Source organism: Hetaerina americana, unplaced genomic scaffold (assembly GCF_022747635.1).
Source record: "Hetaerina americana unplaced genomic scaffold, ioHetAmer1.1.p SCAF_10, whole genome shotgun sequence".
In the NCBI taxonomy this organism is placed as follows: Eukaryota; Metazoa; Arthropoda; class Insecta; order Odonata; family Calopterygidae; genus Hetaerina; species Hetaerina americana.
In genome coordinates, this window is record NW_027286070.1 from 39,495,361 (window position 1) to 39,521,642 (window position 26,282).

Sequence of the window (26,282 nt, forward strand, 5' to 3'; positions counted from 1 at the left end):
ACTCCTTCAGAGATATGGAATTATTATTTTTGGCGGTTAGAAAATGGGGAGGATACCAAACCATCTAGCGCTGATTTTTTAATTTGAGAACATCTGCTATTTATGAGCATATCATTGCCTATTGACGGGGTCCAATCTCCTCCAGAAGCATGCATGACGGGGAAAGGGCAGAAATAAAGTAGGTACTAATATTTTATATTAGCAATTGCGGATGAGAAATTTCTGCCGGAGGCATAAAATTAATCTTATTCACCGTGATCCAAGAAGCCTACAGGTATTATCCCTTCAGCACCATACTGACTTTGGAAAAAAACGGAATCAAAAGTGAAATATTTAAAACTCCGCTATCGTATGGCAGAAGTGCATCGAGGGGACCATATACTTCCTAAGGTTCCATGGCAATTGACCAAATTTCGGGGCGCCCAAATCCTTCTAAGCGCTATTTTTTTACCAAGGTTCACCAAAGACAACAAATTGGCTTATTTCATTTGATAGTTTATAGTGCGTTCTAATTATTATGCACTCTCTCTAGTGTTATGAAATTCTCATTGATCCTTGTTTTTTTCAATAAGGGGCTGCATGCTGGAACTGAAGTTGTAAGGATATGAAACATGAAAAATATTAACAGATTCGCGTTACGATTTTCACGAAAATGGATTATTTCATTATGAAACCACTAATTTTCAAACGATGCTCAAAATTCCATACTCATAAAATGTAACTTTGAAAGCCATATGATCGGTTAAAACTTATCAAACCCTGTGGGGCGGGTAACCTACACGCGAGTGACAGACTTGGGCTGAGAGATTATTTTCTCTCAGAGGGCGTCATACTATATTTCTGAATGTCAGGAGAAAGCGAGTATCAGACTTGGGTTTGGAGAATCAGCTGTTCAAGAATATTCGGAAGCGCCATTCTCCGGAGATAACAAGTTACACACTAGTCGCCCCCAGTCGCCGTCTACAAATTTGCACTTTTTCCACCCCAAATTATGGTACTTATCTCGTGAGCGAGCATCCCATTACCTCTGCTTCCCGTTGGCACTCTTGAAATGATATTTTAGCGACGTGCCTGATTAAAATTAGAGATTGTCCAAATGTGAGATAATTGATTATAAGTGAACCACGATACGGAAACAATTAAATCTCAATTGATGGGCATTGGTGATAATACAGTAATACTCCACTTACGATAACCAATTGTGTGTGCAAGCCGGATTGCACAAAAAACAGAAAATCTTAGGGTTAACGACCACTGATGTAGATTCTTCAAAGTATGTCATATTCAGTATTTTACGAAAAAAAAATCATTTTTCTGTGTTGAAAAAATTACTCTTTATGTAAAATTTAACTAACACGGGTGAATACTTTTAATACTTACTTAGTTTCGTAATAAAATAATACAAAGGCATGAATGACACTCCATATGCACAATATTTGTCCTAATGCGACCTGCAAGCTCAGGAAATATGTGCGGTCCATTGATGGACTAAAGTTGGGCATCAGTGCAATAAACTGAGGATAGATTGGACCATCCACATCAATGTTTGCTATAAGCATGTTTGGCCACTTGCAAGGGCAATTAGAAATGAGCATAAGCTTTTAATTTATATCGAAACCAGACTTGAGAAGTAACACATTGCGGGTGCACGGCCAATATATGAAAAAGAATAACATAATGCTTTTGGAAAATGGTACGACTCATGTTACTGAGTAGTATATAGTCTAGACGTACCTGAGTTGCTTGCGCCGGCAAAATTTTCTATATCTATCCTCTGAACTTGAGCAAAAAATTTACTTTCGGAAAATTTCAAGAGATAAACATCAAACGTACTCTTCCCACTTGCATTAGGGATGGAGGGGCGGTAGGGGCAAGAGTGGAAGGGATGGAAGCAAGTTGTGGTGTTTCGTGAAATTTATTTTAACTGTGACAGAACACCAACGCTCTGCGCAGTTGACTAATGGGCACCATATGATGATGTAGTGTTAGTCTTGTAATGTTGAATTTAGTGATATAACAGTGTGAAAAACGATCTGACAATGAGTGTAGTGCCGGTAATTACAATTATTGTAGTTTAAAGTACACTGATGGCAAATATAATGAATTAAGTTTTATAGTTTGAGTCTATTAGCAACCTTGGGTGAAATTTCTTTTCTGCTGTGTTTTCTGGACATTAGTTTGATACCGTCATGTCTGACTATTTTCCTTAATAAATTATTTTATGCCAACAGTTTGCCTCGAAATTTAAAAGAATATCTTTCTTCTTAGGATGCTTCATTTTCCCTCGACTTCAAGGAGGATGGGAGCCGCAAGAGGAAGCCAGAATCACCTAGTGATCATTCTGTTGTTACTGAAAACACTACCCTTACTCCTGCATCTAACCAGACCTATTTCGCCGATGAAAGAATCCAAATACCTGTGGTGGAGAATGTGAGTTTTGTAGTTCCTGATTGTTAAATTTTCTGTTTATTTAAACCAGAAACACGAAATCGGGCTTCTTCTAACATCTTCAATGTCTCTTTATGTGTACACATTTATTTACTCATTGGAATTAGAATCAATTTAACATATTCTCAATTTTTTACCAAAATCAAAAGAGCAACATCATCCTATTCATGTAATACCTGATTTCTTTATATATTTTTATTGGTATTTTTACATAAATATTTATATTTCAAAGCTATCTCAGTGCAATTTCATGTTCAAAACTAAAGGAGCCACCCCAAGGAAATTTGAGAGAGGCTTTCATGAATATTAATAAAGAACTTTGCTTAGAGGGAGAAAAGTTTACCAACCCTAAATTCCTATCATTTATTTTCTTATTTATGTTATTATTTACAGACAAGGTTTAGCTTTAGGAAGCTTTGGGCCTTCACTGGACCTGGATTTCTCATGAGTATAGCCTATCTTGATCCTGGAAATATTGAGTCGGATCTTCAGTCGGGGACAGTTGCAAAGTACAAGGTAATGTTATTTGACAAATATATATCTATGCTGTGAAGGCTATTCCCTTTAATTTAATTGGTGTTATTGGAACAGCAAATCATGGTCTCATATCCTAATCCTTAATGTGCACTGTCGCACATGGCAGATCAAAGAAGTGGTTTTTATTGAGAATATTAATGTAAGCCTTGAAGGTGATTCCTCCATTGCCTTTTTCTCCCATTAATCATGTGTAGTATTCTGTTTAACCATTGGGTAAAGAAATCTTCTAAATGTTAGTTATTTCCTGAAGCTGTTTCAATTGTTCCAGGATAAACTGTTCATTTGCTATGCATTAAATGTGATATATAATCATTTCTACTTTTTCATTTCCTGTCAAATGTTAGAAATTTTGTTAATGGAAAACTTATATAATCCAATGGGGAATTTGCGCCAAGTATACCTTAAAATAAAAGAAATTGAGCCGCACGGCCCCATAAAGTAACAAATTAAAATAAAAACTCCTATAGTCATAATAAGTTAATACCACTCGTCCCGCTATTAAAACAAAATTTGTGGTGATGGTTTGTGGTAAAATAAATTCCATGACAGTGACCAACCGCAACCTCTCAACCAGAACACCCTTCTGCAGTAGTTTGCTGGAGTATTACTTCCTCACAAATGACCAACTACAGACACAAACACTCAAACACAATTGGGATCATTGACAGAGTTCTAGGGACTCTGTCAAGGATACCTGGGTTTATAAATAGATATAAAATATCCGTGACTATTTACTAGAATAAATTCCACACCAGGGACAAACACAGAGTTGACACACTCATAACCACTCAGCAAAACAATCACTGACACATTCAAAAAGGGCTTCATTACTGGGAGAAGATTACTCAAATTGAGCAAAGTTAGCAAAAGAAAAGGAAAGACGAGAGTGTGCGTTGTAGTAATTGTCACCATTAGATAGCCCATTAAGTTATTTTGTGAGTCCTTTAAAAATATCATACGAGTTGATCCAAAATATTTAAGGCATTTTTGTGGAGTATATGCATAATGTCATCCAAGAAAAACCATTGAATAGGAAACCTTTTCAGCATGAGCCAACTGTAGCACTTACAAGGGTGGTCTGGAAAGTTTCAGACTTCAGAAAAAATATCTTGTATCTTTGTTAGATCTGAAACTTTTCAGACCACCCTCCTAAGTCATTATTTGGTAGTCAGCTCTTTAAGGTAGGGTTTGGATGGTCTTATGACTATTTCTAAGCCTCACCTAAAGAAACACTATCTGACACCTCCCTCTAGTGCTGGATTGGATGCTTAAAAAAGGTGAAAATAATTTCTATTTTCTTCTCTGGCACAATATTTTGCAAAAGAAGATGACGTGAGATATGATTTCATCTACCTACAAACATAATGAATTAGGTCGAGGAAGTTTTAACTAGCCTTACTGAAGTTAATCTGTCCATTAATGCAAGCATTATAAGCCAAGTCTCACCTCTGGTATATATGCTTTTTTTAAAACTTGAGTGGTTTTTGACCCCTGGGAATCCTGATAATTGAAGACATATTGGTATCCTAGGAGCACATCAGTTACTGGTAGTGAACTGAGGGCAATATGCTCATATGAAAGTGACAAACAGCAATAATATTGATATCACTATGGAGGGAAGAGCCTGGGGTGAGGTAGGGGAAGGTAGAGGTACATATTTCCCTGCCTAAAATCATATCCCCATTCTAGCAGATGTTACAATTTTTCCTAGTGGTTGGTTTCCCAAGTGGTTTCCTAGTTACGAGTGGTTCTGTATGATTTTTGAGAAGGTAAGAAAGGGTAATGTTTGGCCTGAATATGCTGGTATTAGAAAATTTATAGATGGGAAAAGGGACCCCATCTAAAGCTGTTAATTTGATGAGTGATAATGATTCCATATCTGCATCCTCTTGACTACCGGTATCACTCTCAGTCCTGTACTTCAACATTCGGTGTGTGAGAAACAGGCTTTTAGAACTTGAAATATTGGTTCATGACTGTAATCCATACATATTACAACTGTGTGAACATTTGCTGGTGCAAGAAGAAATACTAGCTTTCAGGTTAAAATGTTGTGTCCTAATTTTGTAGAGAGTTGACCAAAAATGGGGACTAATGATATTAGTGAAGGACAGTATATCTACTAATTGTGATTCTGTGCAATATAACCCTTGGATAGAAGTGTGGTGCTTTTGAATGTGTGTGAATTACCTTGAACAGCATTTCATTTGTGGTTAGCTCTATCTATATGTCTTCAAGTCAACTTTCATTGTTTGAAAACAAGTTTGACTGCCTTCTGGCCTTATTGTGTGGATCATTTCCTATTCACCCTTTTATTGTAATCAGTGATTTCATTGTGGATATGCAAAATAAAAGTAATAATCACATAATCTTTGTAAAGCTCCTGGAATCCTACAATCGGAACTGTCATTTGCATGAGCCTGTGCATATCATTACTCATTCTTCTACCCATATTGACAATGTTATCTCTAATTTTAGCCCTCATCACATGGAAGTCATATGCTGTCTTGAGTCTAATCTCAGACCATTTACCTGCTGTTTTTCTAATACCAAAAAACAAGCTCAAATACAATTTGTAGACACTCACTTTCTGAAGCAAATGTCTACCTTTGTTGATCTAATTTCACCTGTGCCCAACTTCACTTTTCACCTGATTGAACAGAGGAATTTTCTCCTGCAAATTTATTGGTGTGGGGTTTTTTCTCCTGCAAATTTCAATGATAGTTTCAATTATTTCTATAACTCATTTCTATACCTTTATGGCAAAGCCTTCCCTGAAAATTAAACTCCATGGCAGCGTCAATGGAAGCTGTGGGCTATTAATGAGATACGACATATGTCATGCCTCCTGAAAGAATAAACTATATCCATGAAAAGTGATGATGATAAGCATCTTAAATTCAATTATCATAGTTTAAAAAACGAAAACCTCTTGATCATGCTAAAATATAAAAATTTTCATATTCAAAAAGTAAAAAAAAAAAATAATTAAAAACTTGCTAACGGTGGAGAAAAGTACTCATCAATTATCCTGTATCTACATTAGAAGTTCAAAAGGGTTTCATTCTCAGGCATTCCTTTTTCTACCATACCTAAATGATATGACTGAGAGGATTAGTTCTATCCCTGATTCCTAAACAATATTTTTGCCCATGATACATATGTTAATCTTCTTGCGCCCGCTATATTGGTGTTAATATCCTGTAGCACTGCAGTGGTGCATCAACTTCTTAATTGGTGCCAGGATAAATTTTTAAACCTGAATGTCAAAAAATCACAACTAATTTACTTTACCAATAAGAACAAAAATAAGGTGGATTTTAGCATTGAATTTGGAGGAAAATGGATCCTTAAGATGGCCGCAACAAATTTCTTGGAACTGTAATTGACCACCACTTTTCATAGGAAGAACATACGAGGGTCATCCGGAAAGTAGTACCCGTTCGTGAAATAAAGACACAAAAGTAAATATTAACAAACATAAAAAATTTTATTTGAAAGAGGATACTTTAAACTACTTCTCAACATAATCTCCAAGCAAATTAAGGCATTTGTCATAACGTGTGACAAGTTTCTGTATTCCTGCTGCATAGTCCTTCGCCGCCAGCTCATTGAGATACGTGAGGGACCCATCTTGCACAAATTTTTGCATAATGCAGATGGTGTTTAACAATTTCATGAACAATTGTTCGAGAAACATTGGGAAAATGCTCACAGATGTCATCAATTGTGACGCGCCGATCGTTCCTCACGAATTCGTCAACTGAGCTCACCAGTTGGTCTGTAATGACAGACGGTCTCCCCGAACGCTCATCGTCGTGTGTGTTCCCCCTCCCCATGTTGAAGTTGCGACACCACCGCCGAACAGACGACTCGTCCATTACATTGTCTCCATACACCTCCTTTAATTGGCGATGAATATCACATGGGCGAACGTTTCTTGCATTGAGGAATTTAATCACTGCCCTCACTTCACAACTGGCGGCGTTCTCAATTTTTTTAAACATTGTAAACAATCACAGAAACAACACAGGCAATGCTAGCGTCACGCAACTTGGCTCAGAGAAGGCAGACAAGCCACTGAAGCTATCTGACCTCGTCCAGCGGCTACTCGCGTCGTCAGCACTTCATGCGGCACGAACGGGTACTACTTTCCGGATGACCCTCATATAAGAACACTAGGTCGAAGCCTCACCTGTTATTTAATTAGGAGTATTATATACAGGGTGTGGCGGAGGGTTTTCTGCGGACAAATTTTAATTTGAACCGCCCGCCATATCGTAGTTCAACTGGAAGTCACGATTGGCGTTCTTGAAACCTATAGGCATCTAGTAAACAGTCATAACCTCATAATGGTTGAGCCAGAAACAATTGAATAGTCATAACCTCATAATGGCCGAGTTGTTATGTACAAGTGCAGAGTACAATCAAAGAGCCGCAATTATCGAAATTGTTCATTCGGGGCTGTGGGCTTGGGCTTTGGCCTCGGGGAGACAACGTATTTCAACAGGGCGGTGCACCAGCTCATACAAGTCATTTAGTCCAAAACTGGCTCTCTGATAACATTGATATGTTCTGGTCAAAGGAGTTCTGGCCCCCGAATAGACTGGACTATTCGGGACCCCCTCAACTATTATGTTTGCAGCATTGCCGAAAGAGTTACTACTAAGAAGAGGCACCCTAATGTCACATCTCCACGCACCATTATCATAGCAGCATTTGCGAATATGGACAGCGGTGTTTTAAAGAGTGAGTGTGATCGATTCAGGACAAGATTGGAGGTGGTCATTGCATCTAAAGGGGGTTACATTGAGTAATGTTACTCTTGACATAAACCACTACTTCTATATAAAAGGATTTTCATTTGAATTTTGTCAATACATTTGCTTGTAAACAAATGTTTCATTTGTCCAGATTTAACTGCCATACCCTGTAGACTGTTCATCTAGATGCCTTACTCTCCATATACTATGAAGAATTCTACTCTCATATATTGTCAATCTTATTCTGCTGAGAGCATTTTCAAAACTCAGAAAAGACCTGTGGGTCTGATTGCCAATGAGTGCAATTGATGCACCTTGTTGACTCCTTGTCGTTTGAAAAGACTTCATCTACTTCCTGCCTTATTCATCTATTATCATCTGCCTATTTCATGTAAAAATATTTTGCTTTTTAATGTGAAAAACTCCTGGTTTTATACATTTAAGACTGTGCAAAAAATACATTTGGGACTAGGCACCAAAATAATTTGTATAGTTCTTTTGTGTACTTATGCTTCAGCAATGGGACCAAATCCCATGGGTTAGTGCTATGTAACAAGTTAGGTGATTAATTCAAAGGAATTGAAACATTTTGAAAAAACATATCACGGTAAAAGCAAAGTAAAGCAATTTTTTGCAGACTGCTATATTTTATTCAATCCATGAATTCTTGGAGTGATGATTTTTTTCTAATGGATGTGCCTGTTTTCTGTGATGAAAAATGTATCTTCTGTTAGTGTTTCCTTATTTAATGTTGGTTTTGCTATGCATCTCTTGCATTTGAATTTTGACAAAATCTTATATTATCAGTATATCATAGATATAATCCGTGGATGAATAAACATTATTATTATTAATAAACCTCCTTTGCTTTACCTTGACTCAATGAAACACACCAGGAATAATCACTCCCATTTCCTCTACCCCATCCTCTTCATTGCCCATGTTTCCTGGCCCACATCTCAACCAACCTCCCCTGTTCAATAAAATGTCATCCAGGGCGTTAGGGTCTTGAGGTTGAAAGTCTCAAAAGTGCATGCCTGCCTCCCCTCTCACCCTCCCACTCCCGGTCCTGTTTCTTTATATGAACCTTATGCTTCTTTGTCACTATGCACGTGTATGTGCTACAGCATAATACCAAATAACTTTATGGAAAATGTAATTTCATTGTGCCGAAGTTAATTTCCATTTCCATGGATACCAAGAACTTCCAAGAAGTCATGCCTGACTTATTGATTATATTAGCTTTTCAGATATGTTTCTCATGATGCCCTGCCTTATCCAACAGATTGCCTGGTTTGGTGCATGCAACAATTATACATGCATGGTGGATGGTTGATCAAAAATGGCAACGTGACTATCTTTTAAGATATTTAGGAGTAGTTAAAAAAACTTGAGTTGGAATTGATAAGTGTAAATCTTATTGGGTCGTTTAACGAGGGTTCTCATTAAGGCAGTCAGCATTTAACCCAAGGGTATGCACAAGCAAATCATTTTGATGGAGGTTAGATTTTATTAAGTTACATGACATAAAAATAACCCGAAGTTGTATTTTCAGTTTAGTTCTCGAAGTGAAGACTAAAATATACTTCTGTAATAAGAAATCTTCTAGTTATTTTATTGGCATTTGAATTTTCTAAGTATAAAAACAAAAATCATATTAAGTCCAGTCTGAGAGAAAATCACATATAGCCATTGACATAACCCATTGACTTGTAAAGCAATTACTCTACTTCTCAAGAGTAGTGTTGACAACTATGGGTAGATCCAACTTCTCGATTGAATTAATGTTTAAATTATGATTTCCTTTTACATTAAAATTTTCATAATATTCTGTAATGTCATAATGTATTGAATTCATTTAAGTAGTTATGCATGTATTGAAATTTTTGTATTTTTCCTTTTGTTTGATAGCTGCTATGGCTGCTAATGTGGGCCACCATTTTGGGATTGTCAATGCAGAGACTGGCAGCTCGATTAGGTGTGGTGACTGGCCTTCATTTGGCAGAAATGTGCTATAGGCAGTACCGTAAAGTACCACGGCTTATACTTTGGATAATGGTGGAAGTAGCAATTATAGGATCTGATATGCAAGAAGTTATTGGAACAGCTATAGCACTCTACCTCCTCTCTAACAAAACGTAAGACATTTAAGTATATTTACTGCTATTTTCTAGGTTATAATTTCTGTTTTATAGATTTGAAGGCAATCAAAACAATACTCCCCATAATGAGCATTATATCAGGAAAATTGGTAAAGAAGATAATATGCCAGTGGAAAGGTTAGGAACTTAGTGCATTAGATAAGAGCATTTTCATATTTCAACTGTGAAAAGATTGGTTTATTTTAATTGGAAAACAGTAAAATTTCAAAAGTTACTCTTAATAAATTGCTTATCAAAGTTGATGTGGATGTGAAAGATCTGGCTTTTCTTATTTGTATGTCCTTATTGTGGTCCATATTGATAGTCTCAGCAATATGAACCACATGGAAGAAATCCCAAAAGACAGATCTTCAACTGCATCAATCTGAGGAAACTTTTACAAGGAATTGATTTGGTTGTGTCATCGCATGCTAAGTGCTATGGTTTTGAAGAAATAATTAAAGTGACAGACAAGTAACACTCAATTTTTTACAAGTAAATCAGTCTGTATTGATTTATATGTAGGCATTCAAGATCATACAAATATTATCTAGCCTAGAGGATTTTTACAGTTAGAGCCTCAAACTTCCATTTCCTGTATATATCTTGATGGGAATGTTCTGTCGAGGGTAAATATTATCATTTGAGCTACAGTTTTCATCCACCATAAAAGAATCTAGTTGACTTTTTAATAAAATGTAAGAAAAGTGAATGTTTCTTTTAATTTTGATAGGATTCCACTGTGGGGAGGAGTCTTAATAACTGTGATGGATACATTTACATTCTTGTTGCTGGATAAGTATGGACTGAGAAAATTGGAATTTCTCTTTGGATTCCTAATCACAGTGATGGCTTTAACTTTCGGCTATGAGGTAAGTTGCCCATACATGTCTGATTAATGTATGATGATTAATGTATAATGTAATGCTATAAAAGTTTAAGGTTGACCATTGATGGAGTATGATGGAAAGAATACTTTCATTCTCGATTGTGTGTCTCAATGTTGTCTTAGATGGTTCCAAACTTTAAGCACTGTATGAGATAAGCACTTTGGACACTTGCTCCCAAATCCATTGCCACTGTCTCTGCAGACTGGCATTCATCTAAGCCATCTAAAAATATATGGTCACAAAATAATCCCTCAGCAGCACTAGTCTTAAAATATGTAAATTAATACACACACTACTCTCAAAACCAAATTCAAAATAAATTTTTCTGCTTTGAGTTTACCTCATATTGACATTGATTTTGAGAGAATTCTAACCATATAATACTATTTTCTTGGTCATTAAATGCTAGTGTTTCACTTTAAATGAAAATGTTAAAATCATTAGTCTGTGCAGTGATTTAGCTGTCAATTTGTGAAATCTCTATTATGGTACTAGTTATTAGTGCACCACATTCTGTCATGTACTACTTATTAGTGTACAGGCTGCTACTTATTCCTTACCATTATTAATTTCATCTTGTCTACATAATACTTACGGCTAATCCAACTTTACAGACGGGGACAATAATTTACCATTTGTGTCTACAAAATTACTGCGTACTTACCTGCCATTTGGTGAAGGGATACATAGTATTTTATGCATATAAATTCCAAAAATTTCTTAGACATGCCAGATATAATACTTATTTTAGATACTTATTTCCCATGCCTTCATGATTTTGCCATATGTATTTTCCTTTACCAGGCATCTTCTGTTACACTTTGTAGTTCCCAATTTAATGATTATGATAATCAGCTACTTCATTCATTATACATCAGTATAGGCGTGGTTAATTAGAAAGCCTGTAAAACAAGGTTTTCACTTTTTTAATTAATTTAATTACTACTCATCTAATTTTTAAACTATTAATTCTCATTGCAGTATGTGGTGGTGGCACCAGAGCAAGGTGAGGTAGTGAAGGGATTATTTATCCCTTGGTGCTCACACTGTTCCAGCTCTGCAGTGTTACAGGCCATTGGTATAGTTGGCGCTACAATGATGCCACATAATTTTTATCTCCATTCTGCCCTTGTTAAGGTATGCTTATCTTAAGTGATGTTTAGCTTGTTCTATAACTTTTTCTTGCAAGTGAATAACTATGGACTCTGACTCCTAAAAGTAGCTAATCTTTAATTCATATACTTTTTTCAGTCAAGAGCTGTTGACCGCAGTAAAAAGGAAGACGTTAAGGAAGCCAATTTTTACTTTTTCGTTGAAGCAGGGATTGCTTTGTTCGTTTCATTCATTATCAATATATTTGTTGTTTCTGTATTTGCTCATGGGCTGTACAATAAAACTAACAGAGAAGTGGTAAGTAAATTATACCAAATACAAATTATGTCATTTTTATTGATTTATATGTATAACAAACTTATGCAAGAATTATTTTTTATTTTCTTCAACAGAGTCTAGTTATCACTTTTTGTGTGGTTTATAGATTATGTATTAATGTGTTTAATTTAATTCTTCAAGGTTATTCTATTACATTCTCTTTTACATGAACATATTGCCAAATGCAAGGGCTGAGTACAATTTTACCATTTTCATCTATGTTTTTATGGCATATCATTGTATTTTCATTTAAAAAATAACCTGCACAATAATTTCATACATCCTCTCCTTAGATAAGCTCCCCAATTTAGCCACCTCCCTTTCACCTGGATTATCTAAACATTGTTGCTACCTGTTTTCATTATATGCTCTCCTTGGCTTTTATATATGTTTGGATTCAATTTTTTTTGTTAGTTGCTCTGGTAAGTCGTGTAGTGATACTAAAAACTATGGGCAGCTAGGGCTCTTGCATGTACCCTTGTTATCAGTAGTTTGAATTTCCCTGACTTACCTCCTCCATTGTTCAATATGTACCTGGAGGAGGCCATAAGAGAAGCACAAGGGATTGGATTAAATGGAATTAGGATCAATAGAGAAGAGATGAATATGCTTTGCTTCACCGACAATATTGCAATAATAGCAGAAAACCAGGAGGGTCTTTGAAGGTCACTAAACGTATTGGATCAAGTTCCACAAAGATGCAACATGAACATAAACAAGACGAAGACTAAAATCCTATAATGTGGAAGAGAGAAGCGGAATACTGTAGTCACACTGAAAGGACAAAATTTAGAGCAAGTGGATTCCTTCACCTATCTCAGAAGTACCATCACATAGGATGGAAGAAGTACTACAGACATCAAGCAAAGAATAGCCTAAGCTAAGAGAGCCTTCACAATGAAAAGACAACTGCTGTGTTTAAAGAAGTTAAAAGTACAGATGAGGAGACAATACATGAAAGCATTCATATGGAGCATGGCACTCTGTGTATCAGAAGCATGGGCCATCGGGAAAGTAGGCTAGAAAAGACTAGAAGCCTTCAAAACCTGGTGCTGGGGAAGGATGCATAAGATGAAATGGATGGATAAAATAAGAAATGAAGAAGTATACAGAAGAATAGATGAAGAACCGACCTTATGGAACACCATAGAGAAAAGAAGAACCGGATGGATTGACCATACACTGAGGCACAATGGATTCGTGAAGAATATGATAGAATGAAAAGTAGAGGGAAAAGTCCCAAGAGGAAGGCCAAGAGATAAATACATGGGACAAATAAAGAAGAAAGTGCTTTGCAAAAAGTACCTGGAAGTAAAGGAACTTTGCTGAGGAATTAAAACTGTCTGCTTGTATGAATCCTTCTATTAACTCATTTACCAACACTATTGAATTGTCATAGCAATATGGGGATATAGGAATTGCAACTTATGGATTGATATTACTTTTCAAAGTCAAAAGGAAGTAAATTAATCAAGAACTAGAAATTGCAAGCTTTTGAAATCCATGTGAGGCATTGTTATTAAATGTTAGTACCTTTTTAAGTTCTCATGGATCAAAAATAAGATTTTAAGTTAATGCAGTTAGGTATTCAATAAGTAGAAATTTGTATGCTTGAAAAAGGGGTGTACCTAGAGTGCTAAAGCATGAGGTCCCTAAGTATTCCACCCTGGTCATGGATTTGTTCATTCCCCCGCATAACTCAATTTAAACAACTTTCAGCTACAGAAATAAATAAAAGTGATTATCAGTATATTACAGTGGTTTCACTTGAAGTATTTAGTGACAGTATCCCCATTTAAAACCATGTTACAAATTTAAACTTTGGTACTCGCTCGGTTATGTCATGCTATTGATGTTGCCAAAAATTCTTGTAGATAAAGGAAGTTTAGTGTGCATCAAGGGAGTAAAATTTGGAAAAAATTTAGAGTTACATAGTAAGCATGCTGATTATATTAAAAACTTCCAATAAACATGATACTTTTGAATGGCATTATAAATTTAAGTTGGAATTACTATTTCATAATTGTCACGTAACTTTATTTTTGGTTCATTACAGCTAGAGGTGTGCACAGCAAGCCATAGCATGCATCATAATATATTTCCAGTAAGTACTTTTTCATTATTTACATTCCATAAATGATAAAGGTGTACTTATGCTTTGTGTGATTTTTATCCAATTTTCTTTTTTGTGGAGCACTTTTGTTAGCATGTAATAACAAAAAACTTCTGGATCTAAACTCAAAATTATGTTCAGCGAAATGTTTAGATAATATGTATCTGACTTGGCATAGCCATGAAAATATACTAACTCTTTTGTGTTTAATATATTACAGAATAATACTGAATTGGTGAATGCAGACATATACAAAGGAGGTGTCTTTCTAGGCTGTAGTTTTGGTGTTGCTGCCATGTACATATGGGCTATAGGAATACTTGCTGCTGGACAGTCAAGTACTATGACAGGAACGTATGCTGGCCAATTTGCTATGGAGGTTAGTTTTAGAATACAGTTCTATTAAAAGTTTAATGAAAATAAATAAACATATTGTGCAGTTGGGGAGTTGTCCGTATTGAATTGTGGGGTTTACATGCCAACATATTTATTTATTTGACATTTTTATTGGGGCACGGTTGAGACTATTCAGTCCCTTCTTCCACCTAATTCTGAAGCATTACATTGAACACGATTACAGACATCCAAGCCTTAGGTAGAGGAAATCCCACCTAGGCAGGAATTGAACCTGTGACCTCTGGGTTGGTAGGCAAGGACATTACCCCACCACCGTTAGAGCTATCAAACATATTGAATAATAAACTTGACACTTCTCTGGGAAACCTAGGGAAATTTGGCGAGGGAATATTTTCAAATGTCTCCATAAAGTAATGAAGTATAATTACAGTGATACTATCATATATTTCTTCTCCAAAATTCAAACCCCATGAATTTAGGTGGTGCCCTTTGCATGCAGTCAAAATTTTTGTTTTGGAATTCTGTCGTTTCAGAAAAAGAATGAATTTTATCAATGTTCTATATCTTATTTTCAGCTCTCACTAAAATGAAAAATCAATCCAGAGTTACCACTTTCCTGATATTCGACCATTACGCAGCTTTCCAGATATTCAAACATTTGTCGCAAGTATGTGACATGGTACTCCCTTCCTGGCTCCTCCGAATACCCCAAGCGATCAAAGACAATGTTGCAAGTATGTAACATAATATCCCTTTCCTGGCTCCTCCGAATGCCCCAAGTGATCAACAACACAATGTTGCAAGTATGCAGCATGGTATTCCTTCCCTGGTTCCTCCAAAACTCCCACGTGACCAAAGACAATGTTTCAAGAGTATTCCTCCCCCGGCTCCTAAATTGGGTATAAAAGCCCTGATCGCAGGGCAAAAAGAGGTCAGTTGGTTATCTGGCGGTGACCGGTAGAGCACGATGCTTCGGCTATGTTGCGCTTGTCGCGACAGCGTGTCCTATTTCTGACTCAACTTCGGACGAGGGCTCTGCCCAGGTTATGCGTGTCGTGACCGCGTCCGCCCTGTCATACTCCCTTCCTTTCCGACGGACGAGGGCTCTGCCCAGGTTATGCGTGTCGTGACCGCGTCCGCCCTGCCATACTCCCTTCCTTCCCGACGGACGAGGGCTCTGCCTAGGTTATGCGTGTTGTGACTGCGTATGCCCTGCCATACTCCCTTCCTTCCCGACGGACGAGGGCTCTGCCTAGGTTATGCGTGTCGTGACCGCATCCGCCCTGCCATACTCCCTTCCTTCCCTTAGAATTCAAATATTTGCCAGTGATTTTGATAGCATATTTTCTTCAGCCCCTTATATTTTTTCATTATGCAAATGTTGCTAATGTATGCAAATGATGATAAATAGCATGAATATATAAAGAACCTATTACAAATTTTACGAGTGTTACACTTCTTTTTATAAAGAAATTGCCACCGAGTAGAATCTGTAATAAATTTTATAAAGGTGTCATCATGAGCTTAGCGACATAATTAATTATGGATAAACAACTTGGAAATATTGTAAATATTCTGGGATTTTGTCCTTAGATTTTCATGGCCACCCTAATGGGTATGCTCAAAAGTTAACTGGAAGGTTTGTGATTACAAATCCTAAATCGTACATAATAGGTGTGCAGAGATGTTACGATTTTCATGATTTGTGTTGATATTGTGCAATTGCAATATGCCAAGCATCGAGTGATGTCATTTAGTTTGTAGTTCACTGTCCTACTATTTAATGGTTTGCTGCACAAATGATTTCTGCCTCATATTTGAAGTAGACGAAAACCAATAAATATCTAAATGAACACCTATTGTTAGGTAAACGAGCACTCCTGCCACAACAGTCTGATCTACTGGCATGTGTACTTAAAAAACCTAGCAATATACCTTAAAGTATGATGAGAGTAGCTCCTATACTAACAAAGCCATATTGCATTTGAACATTACAAATTCCAAGAAACTGTGGGAGATGCCACAGCAGTAACTTTTTAATGGAGTCATCTGTTAATATTCATTTCAATGCAACAATTTCAGAGTGTAAAAATCATGTGCCTTGACCGGGATCCAAACCCAAATCCCTCGATGTCGGGTCGAGTGCTTTAGCCAGTTAAGCTACCGAGGTGTCCTCTTTAACTCTGAAAGTTTGGGGGCTTTAAAGGAACAAGATGTTGTGATGAAAAACCATGCATACAATGTCACAGAAATTTGTAGTCGTGCGCAATGCACCAGTCTATGAGGTTAAAGCCAACTTTAAACACTAGGGTTGTTTTTACCTTAGACAAATTCCAAGAAACTGCAGGGGATGCCGCCACAGTGACAACTCTGTTAAAATTTTACCTCAAGGGTTTGAAACCTAAGTGTTAAAAGTTGGCTTTAACCTCGTGGACTGTGGCGTGTCGCGCACCACTACGAATGCCTGTGATATTGTATGTATGGTATTTCGTCACAATATCTTTTTCCTTTGAAGCCCCCAAAATTTCATTCTAAGAGGATGCCTCGATAGCTCAACTGGCTAAAGTACTTGGCCAGACATCAAGAGATCCAGGCTCAAATACTGGTCAAAGCGAATGATTTTTACACCCTGATATTGTTGCATTGAAAATGACACATTCAGGCAAGGAAGAGGCAATTTCTTTTCTTCTTCCACTTGTGGTTTCTGAGAATGATCTTGTTTCTGAAAAATAACATCTTGGGTATAGCTATTACTTGCATATGGTCTACAGATCAACACTGTTTACTTTTTATTGTTGTAATTTTAGAGTTTGAAGCATGTGTATAATAAGCAATTAAAAAGGTCAAAATTCTAATTATTTGTGCTTTTATTCTTTTAAAAAAGGGTTTCCTCAACCTTCAGTGGAGTAGGTGGAAGCGAGTCTTACTCACACGAACAATAGCCATTGTGCCAACATTTTGTGTTGCCTTTTTCACTCAAATCGAAGATCTCTCAGGCATGAATGATGTACTTAATGCTGTCATGAGCCTACAACTACCATTTGCAACACTACCTACTATTGCGTTCACATCCAATGAACATATCATGGGAGAATTTGTGAGTGGAACGTGAGTATGAATTGTTTTGCAAGTGTGCTACCATAAAATGTTCACTTGAAACTAGCATTATTATTGCTTATTGTATTGAATATTATGTTTTCTCGGGAGTTTATACTTGTTAAAAGAAAGAACAATTCCACATAATGGTCATCAATAAAAACGTTCTGTGAGACAGAATTCCACACAGTAAAGACTGGAACTGTCGCCTTTATCTTATATTTTTATTAAATTATTTTTAAATGACATTTTAAGATCTCTAAATTGTTTTTCTCGTGAACTTTTAATCAGGGTTACCTTGTCATGAAAATTCAGTATGCTATGTAACATTTTGCTTTACTCAAAGAGGAGAACAGATGAAAATGACATCCATCAACCCTTCAACTAATAGGATTGGTGATTTATTAGTATGTGCTAAAAGTTATAAGTTGCATGTTAAGCATTTTAATCCCTTATGTACTAAATTATGATTAAAAATTGAAATTGTCACAATTACTTAATCTAAAAAGCTTGTTTTCATCAGGTGTACTACTCCATAAAACTTATTCATTTTCACTTCTTATGTTTATTGCTGGATATAAGCATTAAATAACGTTTAAGAAAAAACAGCATAAATGAGGTTAAATGTTTATTGGGAAATAAATGGATCACAATGTAAAATTTTTCTGCTACTGTTTTGTAACTGTTGAAAAATGTGACTATTTTTATACAGAAAATTATTTGAATTTGAAAAGAAACTTAGATAGCATTAAATGGTACCCTTAAATATGGATTCATACATTACTAATTTAAATACTAAAACTCTGCTTTAATTTTACTAATTGTTGGTCCATTCAGTTATAAGATCTTTCAGATTTATTTCAAGGTAAAAGCAAGACATTGTTTCTTTAATGTAGTGGCATTTATGGAAGTATCTTTTCTTCTTTCAGGTTCACAAAAATATTGGCTATTTTACTTTCTACAGTTGTGATAGGAATAAACATATATTTTGTGATTCACTCAGTTGTAAATGATATCCCATCCAATTGGGTAATTTATCTTGCCATTTGCATTTTTGCGGTTTTTTACATTCTATTTTGTATATACCTTGTCATTCATATGGCAATAAGCATGGGAGCAACTCAGCTAGCTAATAATAGAGTAAGTACCTACTTTTGAACTTTATATGTTACATTTTTGCGGATAATAATTTAAGTGTATTTGTTAGAAGATAATTGCAAGCTGATTATAATCAATAGTCAATTTGTGCTGTTAATCATATATTATTAAAGCTGTGATTAGTCGCTTGGCAGGGATATTTGAGAGTAGGTATAGATATATTTATCAAGTTACAAATGGGAAGTTTAATGTTCCTATACTGGATGAAAATCATGTGAGTTGCGAAAGTTTATTTTGGTATTGATCTCTTGTCAAAATTTCTATAGTAAAGTTGGGGCTTTACTGTAGCAAGCAGGACCTATGGATTTGGTAATGTGAAATAAATAAGTATAAGCTACCATGGAGATAGGTGATGAGCGTTGCTGACCTATCATTTTTCTGGCCCCTGAATAATGATAGTCTTGTTAAAAATTCATTCCTAAATATTGTCAAAGTCTGAGCATTATTTGTGAGGCTGGTAATATTCTTATCTAAAGACATGTTTAATTTTTCCTTATCCACCTTATAAATCGGAGTGGCAAGGAGTTCTACAATGAGACAAATTTTAGAATCTACATTTACAAAAATGAATTTTTAGTTTTATTACTTTTATTAATTATTAGTGGCAAACACCCTCTTCAAAATATATTGTGGAAGAAGATACACATGGAAGATGCTGAAGGGGATGGTAAGATAGCAAATTGACTACATGCTTGTCAAAATGAGATACAAGAACCAAGTTAAGTGATGTAAGTGCTATCCTGGCACAATATAATCAGTAATCACTAACTGGTGGTGGACAGTGGGCTGTAATACAAGAAGATGAAGAAAGTGGCCCAGGAATCCCGATGGAATACATAGATACTGGAGGAAAAGTAAGCTAGAGAAAAGTTCACTGTGACCATCAAGAGAAATATAGAAGGAATATATTACTCTTGCATGGATGGACAATGGAAGGACATAGAGAATAGAATAACTAAAATAGCAGATAAGCAACTTGTAATGTGGTGAACCCTTAGCAGCCATGGATAAAAACCTAAATAATAAAACTCATAGAGGCAAGAAGAAAATACAGCGGATGAAACTGAAGAAATCCTTTTTAAAAAGTTATCCAACCAAGTCATACTTGAGTGCAACAAGGTAAACAAAAGTAAGTCAAAACCTGCATTGAGGAAATCAATGAAAACAGAAAGATGGGAAACAGCAAAACTGGTAGTAAACTGGTGAAGAGATAATTTGGAGAAAGAAAAACAAAATATACGATGAATAGCTGATTATAGCACTTTTCCACTTGATAAAATTTGTATTTAGCGACCGGGTTTTGATGTATTAAATAATACAAAATATATGATGTTTGACATGCCTACAGAAAGATACTAAAAGGAGATGAAGACACTGGGAAGAGATGGAATGAATACATTGAAGTTCTGTACCAAGGGCTCAAATCACTTGAAGATGACTTAAGTTCAGGAGAAATTTTGAGAGAAGACTAAGAGTGTCAGGAAATACTGAGAAACTTGTTCAATGAAGTGGTGAAATACTTGAAGAATAACAACGAACCAGATGTTGACTAAATAAACTGAGAGATAATCAGGGCTCATAGGGTCAAATCGAAGGTTGCCCAATTTGGAATAATCAAAGAGAGCTATGGCAGTAGAAAACTACCAGAGGACTTTGAGGAGACTGTGATGATTACAATACCAAAGAAACCAAAACAGATAAATGTGAATATTCATACCAGCACACAGATACATTAATACTTTTCCACAGATGTTCATGTTTCATCCTGTTACTGCATCATCCTGATGGTGCTATAACACTGTGAATTGTATCAAAACAAAAACATCAATGGAAAAGTCCTAATATATCTCCATTTTAGAATGAGCATATGCATTTTGGCCACCCAATGAATTTACCCCAAAAAGATGCGTGACTTAATTAAGTTCTCATAACCAAAAGCCTAAAGATAAGTTTTATGGAACTTCTTAGTACCATGTTTGAGAAAAAATTACATACACATCCTAGCTATTACTACTCTTCACATCTCTGGTTTAACCCTTAAATGAAGTTTCCAAAGCATAATGAATGGATAAAAGAAGTTTAAAAAAAAATTTACCAAGCATACCATTATTGCTCATATTGTGGAAAAATTGCCTAGCATAGACTTTGAATTATCATGACCAATATATGCATTGGTTTATGTAGATCAACTTAGTTTGGGGTTTCAACTAAAATTTATTTTTCTCTGAAGTGAGAATTAAATACAAATCTTGTGAATTACTAGGACCTTGGTCTTAAATCATTACTAATGAAAACTGAGTAACTCCTTAGACTCTCGAGGCTCATGAAAGTTTTGCAGAGGTGAATGAATTTTTGGTTTCTAATGGACCAAATGTAGTTACCATTTTATTTAATTTTAAACAGGAAAGTACAGAAGATTCTTATTTTTGGGAAAATTTTTGTCAAATTCTAAGGTTACAAGATCTCTCCTAGGTTTTTAATAACTCTCCAAATCGGGTATTTATGCTGAATAGGTGGACATAACCCCTTACTTTTCATAGAACCAAACCAAAGCTATCAACTTGGAAGTTTGGCTTGATTGAAGGGTGAGGGTAGGGTTCACCGAATATCTAGTCCAATGGCATGTGAAATTCATGCTTCTGGGTAGGGGGGCTATTTTCTTTCCCTGTGCCGATGGCAGACCTAAGTGTATAAAGTAGCAAAAACAGAATTGTTCACAGCAAAACGCTCTGAAGTAAAACACACTTCTTCAGATTTTCAGAAGGAAAGGCAGCATCCATAGTAATTATATTAAAAAGAGTTAAAATGTCATCACTGCTTAAAACAATGGAAACATTCCAATAAGGCAGTAGCTATAGTTTCATTGCTGTCTTATTATCCTGTGAGATGAAAGCTGCTGAATCCTGCTTTCTTATGCACTTCACCAAACAGAAGTAAAGCTATAAATTGAGTGTATAAAATAAAACATAGCAGCAAATTAGATTGCATGGATTAGGTGACAATCCCTGGTAGCTTGAAGAATATGAATTAGTCATATCTTCTCTCCATGATGTTTCCCTTCCTATATGCTCATGTCCATTCTCTTCTGTACCTCAAATAGTGACTCTATGACTCATTCATGTATATGGCACCTACCTAAAGCCACTGGATATGCACCTAAAAATTTTAGTATGGTTGAAATCTGGGATGAACCAGTATTTGGTTGGAACCAAAATATATTAAATTTTCTAAAGGAGCTACATTGTTATGTCCTTCACCCAAACTTGTTTGTGCAAGCTAAAAAATTTAGAGCGGTCAATAATTATTTGCTAATAACTTCACTACCCTGCTATTTAATGTTCATAGTCTTCTCATGTTCACTTTGAGTGAATAACTAAGATATGGTTTTTTGCTTTAAATTGATTTTTTCTTTGCAAGCTTATCACATTGTTCACACAGGATTTGAACTTTGGATTTTCTACCCAACAATTTATTGGGTGAGGTTAATTCTTGATGATTTGACTAATTAGGGAATATTTACTGTAAAAAAATGTCTGTTGACCGATTATATTTATTTTTCAGTTCATATCCAAATATATAAGTGGACCAATTTCCCGCGACTTTGGATTGAGTAATGAAGTAAGCAATTCCAGGTATGTTTGAATTACGATGAAACATAAGTGACATTTATATTGACTGTCTTAGTGTAGGGGTATGGCATTGTTCTTATTGAATGGAAAACTCATTTGTATGATGTTGAGAAAATGAAGGCAAGGATGTTAAAATTTAATTCTTAAATTAATGGGTAGTTTTTATTTTCCAACACACATTTTATCTATTCAAATAGTGTCAACAAAAATGTTTGGTAAAAATATATAGATGATTCCTCAGTTGTCATCCCCTTTTAAATATTAATTTATTATTATAACATTTCTAAAGAGTAATTACCATACCTTTTCAAAGTGAAAATGTGTTTTTAAGCACCGCTTGACGTTGACAAATAATTTTATCTTGAGATAACAGGAATTACTACTTAAAAAATTAATGAATACCTGTTAGTTTACTTATATATTTATGGTATTTTCATGAAAAGTTTGCTCCCTTACTTCCAAGTGCTGTCCTGCTCTTTGTGAAACTTACTCTTTGCTCAATGTCATGTGCTTGTTTTTTCTGGTCATATCTGAAACATTTACATGTCTGGTCAATGATTCTCTGGTCATCTTGCTCCACTATAATGCTCGTTTCCCTTTCACCTCTGTGTGTCTCATATATATGTTCATGTACACCTGGGATGCTTAATTTTGTACTTCAAGACTGATACACCAATTTGTAGTCTTGCTTGGCTTAAGTTTCATCCCTGTTCTGTTATACTTTAAATTTACTCACTGAATGACGTAACTATGTAACTGTGGACGCAAGGTTTTATTTTGCAGTAGATGCTACATGATCAATGTCAAGTAAATACCACTGAGTACTCATGTTTATTGGAAGTGATATTGTCTTTTCCATGTAGGATAACATTTCTCATTTTTTCTTAAGAATGATCCTACTTGTGAAAACCATTGTTTTAGCATACAAGTATTGCTGAGAATTTTTTAGCATGAAAAAAACTGGGGCACTAACTTATTTGAAGCTTTTCTGGCAATGACTACATAAGTTACAATATTTAGCTCACTTTTTAGCATATCAGGACTTTTTTGGTTAAATTTAAAGCAGTATATGCTTGGAAGATGGGCACCTGTGTTTGTATGCAAAATTAGTTTATGGATATATAATAATCACAGGAGTTTCAGTAGCAATACTCATGTTTTACCATTCATATATCTGCAGTTCCCTGATTGTATGTATTAGCCAACTCTCCCAGACTAAAATAATTTGTAGTAGTACAGCACAATAACCTGGGTGTTTTTACTTATAGCTGTAAGTAAATTTTGAATTTTCTGTATAATACTCGTGTAGACAATAGATTTGTTCAAATATTCAAAAGACTTCTTATGTTTTCTCTTCCCACCCCAAGCAATCAGTAAATGCATGTACATTTAAATTAGTCTTTTTGTCTACTAATTCACTTGAAGGTGAAAATTTGACATTGTGGCCTGATTTGCCATCAATAGAAAATTCCTAGTGGGATCCATGAATAACCTAGGAATGCACTTAAATTTTACGTCATTATAGTTTTAGTTCCTGGTGGCATTAAAGTTTGTGTTCTAGTTGGTTCCTATTTTGTGATGAACCTTCATGTAGTGATGAATGGAATGTATAACTTATGAAAGCTCCTGGGCTTCTCATTGGGAATTTTGATTTTTATTAAATGACAGTCACATCTTATAAAGTTTATTAAACCATCCAAAAAGAGTTTACTCATGGCACTAGCAATTCATGAAACCTGTACCATGAACGCTAGTTTAATGTGAAGAAGATGATGTCTGTGCTAGGGGCAAAGTCTTTCAGCTACTTGAGTTACATTGTTTCAATTGAAAGGGATGTAGCAGTGATTGTGTTAAACAATTTGATCATATATTGAATTTATTGGGTGAGTAGAAGGCAGCTAATATGCTACTGGTGGCGTTGTTTTTTCTATGTTTAACTTATGGCTATGGGTATGCTCATGTTTGACTACTGTCTGCTTCTAATGCTTCATTATTTTGGGATTTTTTTGTTTTTCTCAGAGAGAATGTAATGGAAGATGATGATGGTGTACACTGACCAAAGAAGAATTTATGTGGTGAAGTGTGATTAAATGTGGCTGTGCTGAAATGTTTTTATGTGCAAATTTGTTCTGAAAGGATTGAATTGCTAAGTAGGCAAATGAAGTAATTTTAAGTGCAGAAGATGAATCTTGCCTGTCAAGAACTTTTAGTCTAACATTGTTTCGGTAATCAAATGCTTTTATAGAAAATGTTATATTTTGAACTGGTTAATGGTGCTAATAAATTGGTGACTATAATTGCTTGGAGTAAGTACACACTTTTTATCAGTGAGAAAGTATGTTAAGATTATGCAGGGCTTTTTTAAGACTCAATTCTTCATAATGTTGAAAAGAAAATTGGGAAAAAATTTCCATTAAGGTAAATGATAGGTAATAAAAAATATTTTGGTAATTTATGTATACATACAAATGAAAATACCATTATTGCTTGTTATAAGGTTGATTATTAGTTCAAGGAAGTAAGTTTTTTTTTGACTGACTTTTGTATAATTTGCCTTTTTCTAATAGGAGTACTTCATTTACAATACAAGACTATGGCAGTCAGATTGAAAAATGACATGGAAAAAAACAACTCACGTAGCCACGATGAAGAAAATAAGAACTCCCCACACTGCTAAAAAAAATGCTTTTGTTATTAACTCAGATAAATACTATTCTCATTTACAAGTTCTCTCAATGTTCAAAGTTAAAGCATATCACTGCTCTAATTACTCCCAGCATTGTTTCTTTAGCAGAGTTGTTGAGACAATAGTATTCTCATCATCTACAGCTATTTACCTAAGCATGAAGCTTTTGAGGCGATGACGATACTGAATCTAATATGTGCAGGCCTTGTCTGTTCAGGATAAGATGTCCTAATAGATCTTACACCAATGTGGCAGGAATACTCAGTGTTGTAGTTATTTATTTAATTATTCTGCAGTGTGATGGCTCAATAACAGCTTTTGTCAATCAAGAATATCATTACATGAGTCATGTTGGCGAACAAAATTTTGTTATAGCACCTAATTTGAACCAGTGAACATGTTAAGTTGCTTTTGCAATGAAAATTCAGTTGAAAATATGGTGCAATTGTAAAGGCTTTTGATTTTTATGCAGTGAATTTCTAAGTATAATTGAAATTAATTTTGTATATCCTTGATTGGCTATTGAAAGTTTTGCAATTGTAAAGAAAATGTAATAAAATATTTTTCTTAGTATATGCCAACACCCTTTCATCATTAGAACAACCAAAAGGAAATTTATAGAAGAACATCAGGATTATGCTTTTGAAGAGACATTTGTTGTCTAATCTGTTTGTTGATGCAAAAAATTTCATTTGTCAATTCATCTAATTTGCCTTCAAAAATATTTCACAAAGTTAAAATTACTGGGTTTATTACTATTGCTGCTTCATTATCATCAAGAAGTACCAATGAATATTCACATGTGCAGCCATCGGTAGTAAAATCTGCCCCAAATGATTCCGTAACTTCTCTATATGCATGGCATGTTTTAAATAATTGATTGTAACATATTGTACTTATAAGAATATTCATAATTCTAGCATACTGCTGATACCTGCCAGGGCCCAAAAACAGGTTAGTGACTGAACACATGTTTTTGAAACTGACAAACTTTGAAGGAGATGAGCTGGCCTCTCATGTGTCTCAAACTTTA

General features: G+C 35.2%; 1 protein-coding gene across 5 annotated transcripts; it reads left to right on the top strand.

The window, feature by feature from the left end:
- The first annotated feature begins 1,945 nt into the window (after window positions 1–1,945).
- Mvl (solute carrier family member malvolio) lies at window positions 1,946–25,822 on the top strand. Of its 5 annotated transcripts, none has more exons than XR_011703659.1 (14): window positions 1,946–2,054; window positions 2,269–2,430; window positions 2,842–2,964; window positions 9,660–9,886; window positions 10,623–10,761; window positions 11,761–11,916; window positions 12,031–12,189; window positions 14,267–14,314; window positions 14,544–14,702; window positions 17,565–17,788; window positions 18,706–18,916; window positions 22,352–22,410; window positions 22,496–22,566; window positions 25,131–25,822. XR_011703659.1 is itself a non-coding variant. In XM_071598535.1 (13 exons), exons 1-13 carry the CDS (start codon window positions 2,040–2,042, stop codon window positions 25,177–25,179), a joined length of 1,743 nt encoding a protein of 580 aa, XP_071454636.1. In that variant the 5' UTR covers window positions 1,946–2,039; the 3' UTR covers window positions 25,180–25,822. The 5 variants fall into 5 exon arrangements, 2 of the variants coding, with proteins under 2 accessions (XP_071454636.1, XP_071454637.1); XR_011703658.1 differs by lacking the exon at window positions 25,131–25,822 and adding an exon at window positions 24,583–25,124; XR_011703660.1 differs by lacking the exon at window positions 25,131–25,822 and adding an exon at window positions 24,583–25,124 and having other exon boundaries at window positions 22,373–22,410.
- The last annotated feature ends 460 nt before the right edge of the window (window positions 25,823–26,282 follow it).